Genomic DNA, 10,063 nt, shown 5'->3' on the forward strand with positions numbered 1-10,063 from the left:
ATGACACTGCCCTTATACTTCAGGTTATCACTGAGAAACACCCACCCCACCCCCCAGTATGTCTAGCTGTCAAATACATGACACTGTCCATGCATAGAGTTTAAGCTGTTGTTCACTGATTATTCACTAAATCTGAGCATTGGAAGAATTATTCACCAAATCGACAAATACGATTTCAAACTGAGCAGAATCTGACAAATACATTACACAACAAATTTTCTGATAAGCTCATTCAAGAATCTACTCATTTTACAAATTTGTATGTTGTACTATTTTTTGTAATGCTGCAGCAATTTAATTCTGGCTATACATATTCACATAATATTTGTTAAACTGCTAACAATAGTTTGCCCAGATTATAATCTCACATATATACTGCCTGGATTAAAGTAAACTACCTGATGAGAGTTCTCGCTTCTGTATCTCAATTTCATCCTCCACCTCTGTAATCCTACGTTGGAGGTCTCGCTTGAACAACTCAAATTCCTTCCGTTCTTTCTCAATCTCACTGTCCTTAGAGCTGGAACAGTAACACAAACATACCGTGAGCAGTGTTTTGAAAAAGCTTCAAAAATTTTGCCTAACCTTTTGAAAATGTACATTTTTCTGTAACTTTTAAAAAGTACATTTTTCTGTAACCTTTTAAAAAGTACATTTTTCTGTAATCTTTTAAAAACAACTTTCTTTCTGCAATCCAGTCTCAGCCAGATTACCCTTCTTTTTTTTACTTTTTCTAAAGGGGCCATCTCAAAGTTGCACAATGATCAATTTTTTTTTCTTCTGAAGTTTGTGTTCACAAAAATATTATATCCAAATTTCATTTACTACAATTTATAAATTTATATTACTGCAAAATTCATTAAGGGTGATGCCACATTTAGAAATTTTACTGACAAAGAATTGGCTGGTATCATAATGGACACACAATGAACAAGAATTTTTTAGAAAACCATGCATAAGTTAAATATGCAATATATGGGACTGAATACTTTCATGTTATTTATCACTAATACATGTAAAAATTATGGAATATGATTCACAACTGTGAGAATTAACATATAATGTTTTGCTTTTTTCAACATAACAAGAAAAGTTTAAAATTTGTTTTGTTTAATGACACCACTAGAGCACAATGATTAATTAATCATCGGCTATTGGATGTCAAACATTTGGTATATCTGACACATAGTCATCAGAGGAAACCTGCTACATTTTTCAAAATGCAGCAAAGGATCTTTTATATACACTTTCCCACGGACAGGAAAGCACATACCATGGCCTTTGTCCATTTGTGGTGCACTGGTTGGAACAAGAGAAACAAATCAGTTGAATGGATACAAGGTGGTTTGATCCAGTGATGCAAGCACCTCAAGCGAGCGCTCAACCGACTGAGCTAAATCCCACCCTCAACATAACAATAAAACCTAATATAAAATAAAATGCCTACTCACTGACCCAGAAAACCAAATGTTTTTAAAGAAGCCACATACTCAATGTATTCACTACAACAAGTTATTACATTGAAAGCATGTACTGTAATGTACTATCACACAATATTACTAAATGTTATGAAATACAAACCATTTGAATGAGTCGATTTCGGCCTGTTTCTCCCGGAGTCGCTGCTGGTAGTGTATCTGGAGCTCCTCTCTACTCTGTACCTCTCTGCGGATCACAGAGTTCAAGTCGTCAATCTTTATCTTCAACTCACTCACTTCGGCATTCTTCACATTCAGATGCGCTCGGTAGTCTATGTACACAAACAATACCTCAGTACATAAAAAAAAACTACAGCTGTTCAGTGACTAATTTATCATTATATTAACACTTATGAGAGAAAGAGAGAGATAGACAGACAGAGACAAAAGTGGAACATAGACAAATAGGAAACATGCTGCCAATGCACAGGCTACTCTAAGTACCAAAAACCCAGCAAGAGATCTTTTCTAGGCAGTTTATACCGCAGTGTTCTAACTCCTGATTTAATTAACTCTCCCCAGATGTTTTACATCATACTAATCTAAGTCATAATGTTGTTAACTATCACTAGATGTTTTACATCATACTAATCTCAGTCACAATGCTGTTAACTATCACCAGATGTTTTACATCACACTAATCTCAGTCACAATGTTGTTAACTCTCACCAGACGTTTTACATCACACTAATCTCAGTCACAATGTTGTTAACTCTCACCAGACGTTTTACATCACACTAATCTCAGTCACAATGTTGTTAACTCGCACCAGACGTTTTACATCACACTAATCTCAGTCACAATGTTGGTAACTATCACCAGACATTTTACATCACACTAATCTCAGTCACAATGTTGGTAACTCTCACCAGACGTTTTACATCACACTAATCTCAGTTACAATGTTGTTAACTCTCACCAGATGTTTTACATCACACTAATCTAAGTCACAATGTTATTAACTATCACCAGATGTTTTACATCATACTAATCTAAGTCCGCAATGTTGTTAACTCTCCCCAGATGTTTTACATCGTACTAATCTAAGTCACAATGTTGTTAACTCTCACCAGATATGTTACATCATACTAACCTAAGTCACAATGTTATTAACTATCACCAGATGTTTTATATCATACTAATCTAAGTCACAATGTTGTTAACTCTCACCAGATGTTTAATATTATACTCTTCTAACTTCTGATTTAACTCTCTAGATGTTTTTATATAATACCATGCTCAATCAGAATTTAATTAACTCTCACTGGATGTTTTTTAACATCAAATTGTTTTAACTCCTTATTTAGTTAACTCTCACCAGATGTTTTCACATCATACTGTTCTAACTCCTGATCTCGTTCATTCAGCAGTTTGAGGTTATACTTAAAGTCCTCTTTCAATTGTGTGAAACGTGATCGCTCTTCAGCCAATAACTTTTCTTTCTCTTCACATACAGCTTCAAGGGCAGTAATTCTAAAAAAAAAAAAAAAACGAACGTTAGTTACTGGTTAGTGAAAATTAGTTTACACTGACATCACAAAAAGTAAAAAATGCATCGATTGCAAAGCTTTACATTCTAAACCTAAAGTTAGGGGGTATTTTTCAAGTTTGTACATCAGGATTTTTTGTTAGTTGTGATGGTTTTTTGGGTGCCTGTGCCTGTACATGTGTGTGTGTGTGTGTGTGTACGTGTATATGCATGTGTGTCTGTGTGTGTGTGTTTAAATAAACAACTACATTCAATTACTCTAAACCACAAAATTTGTGTCAGCTGATCCAGGTTCTAATTTATTGCAAGTCAATCAAGTAAGAATAATCAGAGTATATATTTGTATGTTGACCATGTAGAAGATATACCGTAGATGGGTTATCTCCTTCCACTCTCTCTCCTTCTGTTCAGCCAGTTGTTTCCATGACGATGGGTCTTGATTTTCCATTCTTCAGTAAAATACAGACAGCAGCATCATCTTCATTTCAAAAATCTTCCTTTCCGGTGATCAGCTTGTCACGTCAACCTTGAAAAAATAGGTTAGTTGTAAACTGATCCAGTTGATAAAAAATGCTCAAATTTTCTATTTTGTTTTAAAAATGGTATCAAGCAGTGAATAACATGCCTATATTTTCTCAGAAAAATGCAGCTCTCTGTGCTGTTACCACATCTCCAGCAGTGCTGAACATGTGCTTGGTTTGCAAACTTGTTGCTAGGATGAACAGGTGTTTGGCTACATGGCTTAGATCAGGACAAAACACACTGTGATGTTTCTAATATGCAAGGAAAAAAGAAATGTTTTATTTAACGACGCACTCAACACATTTTATTTACGGTTATATGGCGTCAGACATATGGTTAAGGACCACACAGATTTTTGAGAGGAAACCCGCTGTCGCCACTACATGGCGATCTTTTATTTGCGCTTCCCACAGGCTGGATAGCACAAACCATGGCCTTTGTTGAACCAGTTATGGATCACTGGTCGGTGCAAGTGGTTTACACCTACCCATTGAGCCTTGCGGAGCACTCACTCAGGGTTTGGAGTCTGTATCTGGATTAAAAATCCCATGCCTCGACTGGGATCCGAACCCAGTACCTACCAGCCTGTAGACCGATGGCCTGCCACGACGCCACCGAGGCCGGTCAATATGCAAGGGGGCAGTCATTAACACAGTCGTGTCCTCTGCCTCAAATCTTGTTAATTCATCCTTGATTATTTGAATTTTAGTTTTATTTTGCTTTAATTAGCTCACGCTGGAACAAATTCTGGTTTAGCCAATTTTCAGATATGTAGAGTATTTCCTTAAAAATTATTAAAATGTGTTTAATTTAAGGAATCTTTTATTAGCCAAAGCTTAAATGTTGTAGCTACTTTAAATAAAAATTAGCAATTGGCTAATTTGACAATGTACAGGGTAATCCCTGATTGAAGTTACATTGCATACACTAACAAAATATGCTCTCATGCTAGGAACGTAACTCATAAGGCTGGTTGAATAAAATTATGCGATGTCCTAGTTTTTTTGACAGGAGCAAAATCAAGGTATACGCAGGGTACCAGTCCAATGCATTGCACTTGATCTAATACAAAACAGGTCGGGGCATTATTACAACAATCAAATCGGTATTGTGTTTTGGTTAGTGTGAATTAGAAATATTAATTGTACAGTTAGCATTACATACATATATTTGTGTATTCGGTTCATCTGGTGACGAATACAAATGCAACTATAATATAGATCGCTGTTCGGTTAATCAAATATATTTCAGTGTATTGTTAGGCTTACAGTGCACCCCTAGGCTATCTACAATCAATTTATTTATCAACGGATTGTTTCTTAAATTGCAAAGAAAATAATGCTTTTTGTTATTTACAAAACATTTCTACTTTTCTTTTTCCATCAAATAAACCTGAATTTATTTACACAAAAAAAAAAAAAAAAAATGTGCATGGACTGATGGAGGCAAAGAACAAGTTTTATCATGCCTTTAACAAGTTTAAGTGTAATTTGTCAATACTAAAATATCCCTGCATGCTGAAATGAATTGTCATTATGATTACCTATCGTTTTAATTTAATGTTTTACTCTAACATACATTTTTTCAATTAAAAAAGGATAAAAAGTATTTGAACATTGTCTAAACCAACCAAAACAACCACTGAATTGTCAACCTGACAAAACGAAACCTACAAAAACAAATTCGGCGGGGTATCGGTGTTTGGCAAGTCGTAAAATGTAAACGAAACACATTTTATGTCAGTTTGTTTTTAAATATATAGTACCACTACTTTGAAATAAATAAAAAAAATTAACTGCAAAATAAATGTATAGATATAACTGGATAAAGCTTATCCAAAATTATTTTGGTATCGCAAAATGTATTGAACCGGTTTACGATACATGTGAGGACAGGTAGTTTGTTTTGATTTGAATGTGAAAACACAAAATCAGTTCCTGAAATTTTAAGATCATGTAAAACTTTCTTCTTTTTTTTGCAATCGCCCGTGTTTTACTCAAGTACACTGATCTCATTTATTAAGAAATTGACGAATTGCTGAACGGTTTGTACAGGTCTGCTGCTCTTCCGTCAATGTTCCTTTTCATTTATGAAAGCTCAGATGTTATGCTTAAAACTTCGTGAGGCTTGTTTTCTCGTGAACGGTTCGCGTAGTGCATTTTTTTTTTTTTTTCGCAGTTCAGTAGTATCTACTATCTTCAACAGCAATACATTTTAAACAATTCCTTCACTCCCTCCCGCTCATCCATATTTTTTATTATTTTTATTATTATTATATCATGGCGTCATATATTTTCGATACGATAAGCAAAAAATTAAAATATAATAAAAACAATACTTTGTACATACAATACTACTTTACCTTTCTCAAGTCACATTAGTTTATTGTGAAAAACAGTGATCATTTCCCATGAACACCAAATTTTCCTCCAAAAACACTAGCTGCTAAGTCGTACAGGTGTTTCCGCTATATTTTCACAAACGTCATATGTTTTCGATAGTTTCATTGGCTGTCTATTTTGGTCCTTTTTATGACAGTGAAGGGTCTATACTCCATGCAATAATTTATATCAAAATCTTCTTTTGAAAATAAAATCATATAATGTTTGTAACTTGTAAAAAATATTGAATAATCTTCAGACCAATAGACAGTGTTCACTTAAAACATATTTACATTATGTTTTCGTCATAGGCTAATGTCTAATCCTCTTGTTATACGTATCAACGACACCTAAATTCAGACTGTCACCTTAAGTACTCTGACAGAGATACAGAACTATATATTTTCAAAAAATCCACCAAACCACCTTTATTTGTAGTAAATGTAAATGCACATGCAAACATGCCCCCACCAGAAATTACCGAAAAGATCTTTGCTGTGAATGACATAAGAGGTAACCCATCCAGCCTTCCATAAATTTTATTGTTCAGTGTAATGATCACGTGGTATATCGTCGAACTTTGGCAGGTCAGATGTCAGTGTTGCAGACGATAACTTTGCAGTGATTTGTGACACCTGGATTTCGCTATGTGAGGCATTACATTAGTACCCAAATATTGCATTACGAAAAACTGATAACATGCACACTATTTATTGTATTATAATTAAAACATAAAGTTGGCAGCTTGACTTGAAGCATTTTTAATATTGTGAGGTAAAAGACACTTCGTTGTTTATGTTTAGGCTGATAGTGACGTAATATCTCGCATAATCTCGCGATACATGCAGTTACAAACAAAGTATCGAAAACATATGTCGATCGAAATTGTATGACGGTACGATATATATTTTTTTAATTGAAAGCAGCTTTGTTTCTGCATTTTTCGTTGTACATTAGTCTACCACTTATTTTGACTTTGTATCTGGTACCAAAAATTTTTGGTGCAATGTTTAAGCTAACTTAACCAGAGTACTAATTTTGACACTAAGTCACTCTTATCACGCTCTCTAACCGTCAGAGACCAATCTGTTGTCATGCACTATATTGGATTTTTTTTTCAAGATGTATTTATTGTTAGAAATAAAATATACTCTGTGAACTAAAAACCGATTAAAAGTAAACATTAAAAAAGTAATTGCACCATTATTACTAAAGTATTTGAATCTCAGCTCCATCAGGCATCATCGCAAATACGTGTAATTTACCAAACCAAAGTTCAACCAGCAAATGTTTCGCTTAGGTCTCACTACACAGATCACATTCAGGTGAGAGTTCATTGATCACGGTCCACTATAGTTCCTAATTGTGACACAAGTTATGGTTCACATATTCACTTCTAGGAAATGGTGAAAAATTAAAACAATATGTATGTTTAATGGTAAGCCTTCTGGCTGTATTTTGCCCATGCTTTTATAATAGTGTGCATTGACCTTTTGGGACATGGGTGTATAGCGCAAGAGACAGCTGGAGTGAATCGGTTAATGAACCACCTGTTCAGTCCGGTACTACAGCCAGTTGCGGTCATATAGCAAAAAACTGAGACGGAAATGTTCTCAATTTTGGAGTGAACATAAATGCTTGAATAATGTATGTTCAAAATGGTGTATGTTGTTAATGCCAACGAGAACCTGTTCTGTAGGCAATCTTCATTTGAAGTTGGGCAATTTAATATGGGTTTCAATGGCAGATGACATCTGTGTAGTGAGACCATAACGTTCGCGAACCAATTTGATTGGTTCCCGACATGGTCATTTGATTTACTGTGAAGTGCTTAAACCAGTCTAGTGGATGTTTTTCTGCTCGGGTCTGGCTGCACTCGATCCAGCATTAAGCGAGTTCCAACTAGGTCTGTTGACTGTTCATAGCGCGTGCATTGCAGGGACCACTGGATTGCAAGGGGGTGACAGTTTATACATTGTTAAACCATGGTTATGGTGCATTACGGGGTTGTTGTTTTTTTGTAAATTGTTCATCATACACTCCTACAAGTCATCTGAAGTATTATGGTCAGCCCAGCGAATACTGTGACTGGTATAAATGAATCTTACCAGTATATTGGCAAACAACACAAATAACAAATTCATCATTCATATTTACTTACAATCCAGAGTTGCAAACATATGGAAGGAAAAATTGCCATGGACAAAAAATTTCCACGGCGCATTTTTTGCCATGGACATTTTCTTAATTGCAGGGGTTGTATCAATATTGCGCAATCTCTGCCTGCCAATCAGTAGGCAAAGATTCACGCTCTAATAAAACAACAATCTTATGTTTGACGTTAAATTAATTGATTAAAGCAGTTTTCTGTTTATAAAGGCGGTGTAAATATTATCTGGCACAAAAGATAAAACATTTTAAATTCTCAATATTGATTTGTGTCTAAAATGATTTCATTCACAAGTACATGCCTGGAAATAATTGTTTTGATGGTGCCTATTACAATGGGGACCAGACAACTCGGACCGGGGGACAACTCGGCCCAGACATCTCGGCCCCGTTATTAGACTGATAGACTGCTGTGACACATTATATGCGTGTTAAGTATGATAGTTGGCCATGTCGTAGTAATAATAATGCATTATACTGATAGATACCGCTAACTATATGGTCACCATTAAGAATGACAATTGTGTATGTGTAACAAAGGCACACGTCTTGACGCATTGCAGTACAAAACTAGAGTGGAAGAACTTATGAGTAAACCCCAGAAACATGTTTAGTTTTATAGAGATGAAAGTCATATGGTGCTGTAATCACAGATTTGTACTAAGGAATTAGAAGAAGCCACTGAAAGTAGCCATGTCTTAATCCATTTGCTTTTATAAACACAAAGCAAGGCTAGGTTTGAGAATAAACCAGCAAACCATTATATCTAATCAGGGATGAAAAGAAGCTCCTAGATAACAAGATATCAATAATATAGCAGATTTTGTGTTGTTTGTTTCAGAATAAACCACAGAAACATTAACTACCAGAAACTTTTGTTAGTAATAGTCAAGTGTTATTAAGCATATTTTCTATAATATTCTTTAATCTGAAACTATATCAACAATTTATCAATTTAAAAAAAACAAAAACAAAAACAATTCTTTTATTTCTGTGAGAATACTTTAATTTAAAAAACAACACTTGTTCAACAATATTGTTCAACTCAGGGCCGAGTTGTCTCGCGGTGGGCCGGGTTGTCTCAGAACTCTGGGCCGAGCTGTCTCGACATGGGCCGAGTTGTCTGGGCCGAGTTGTCCTCCGGGCCAAGTCGTCTGGCATTCATTACAATGACCTATGTCTTAGGTCTATCAATTTGAGCCGGTCATAAATGAAAATGTGCCGGTCACCCAGTGTGGAAATCATGTACGTGTGTATTATGGCATGTACCCATAGAACTGCATGCACATTACATGATGCTGTGAAACCAGTGGGCCAAATTGAGCCCATTGTAAAACAAAAATCTGATTTTGATGGGTATTTAGCTTACAGGGGTTTGGATTCAGGTAAACGGCTGTGTTGTATTCATTTCACTATTAAATATAGAAAAAGTAATAAAACTGGCAAATAACAACTCCAATCAAATGTGGATAAAATGATGCAATTTATAAGCACTTGGATAGTCATGATGTTTGTCGGACGTTTTGACATTCTGCAATTTCATGTGGAAATGAATTGCCATTGATATTTTTCCACGAAGACAAGTTAAAAAATTAATTTGGTTAAATATATGTTTAAAAAATTACAACTGAAAAATAAAATTTATTACTGTCCAGTCAGTGCCATGGCATGTGGCCTACAAGATGTTAACGAATTTAAATCACGTTCGAAACGGAAATAAATTTATAATAACAAAGCTCTTAATAAATGTATTGAATAATGTGTGCTTTAGTTATTTCAAAACAAATATCATGTTTCTATTTAATTTTGATTGCTTAATTGACATTTGCCAGATATGCAACACAAGCTAAGGTACTGTTGATAAATAAAGACTGACAGCTAACCCAGAGCATGTGCATATCTCACTTTATCATCCATTAAAGTTTTTTGGTGGAGATATCGCTGGTACTATAATTTGCAATATCGCTTTTTATAATCTTGATTGGTCAAATTTTAATCATAAAACAATGTTTTGTTACATCACT

The 10,063-nt window shown here is 34.9% G+C and overlaps 1 protein-coding gene across 2 annotated transcripts in view; it reads right to left on the minus strand.

Moving 5' to 3' along the window:
• LOC121379379 (coiled-coil domain-containing protein 57-like) overlaps positions 1-5,168 on the minus strand; it is a 28,415-nt gene extending 23,247 nt beyond the window's left edge. The window contains exons 1-5 of one of the 2 annotated variants that reach the window (XM_041507970.1): positions 5,120-5,168; positions 3,336-3,493; positions 2,797-2,951; positions 1,582-1,750; positions 399-520 (exon numbers count right to left, since the gene is read on the minus strand). In XM_041507970.1, the coding sequence (XP_041363904.1) occupies positions 399-520; positions 1,582-1,750; positions 2,797-2,951; positions 3,336-3,415 (526 nt within the window). In that variant the 5' untranslated portion in view covers positions 3,416-3,493; positions 5,120-5,168. Of the gene's footprint in view, positions 1-398; positions 521-1,581; positions 1,751-2,796; positions 2,952-3,335; positions 3,494-5,032 lie in introns of both variants that reach the window. The other variant, XM_041507969.1, reaches the window with a different exon arrangement.
• Between the last annotated feature and the right edge of the window lie 4,895 nt (positions 5,169-10,063).

Source organism: Gigantopelta aegis, chromosome 8, assembly GCF_016097555.1.
Source record: "Gigantopelta aegis isolate Gae_Host chromosome 8, Gae_host_genome, whole genome shotgun sequence".
Lineage (NCBI taxonomy): Eukaryota > Metazoa > Mollusca > Gastropoda > Neomphalida > Peltospiridae > Gigantopelta > Gigantopelta aegis.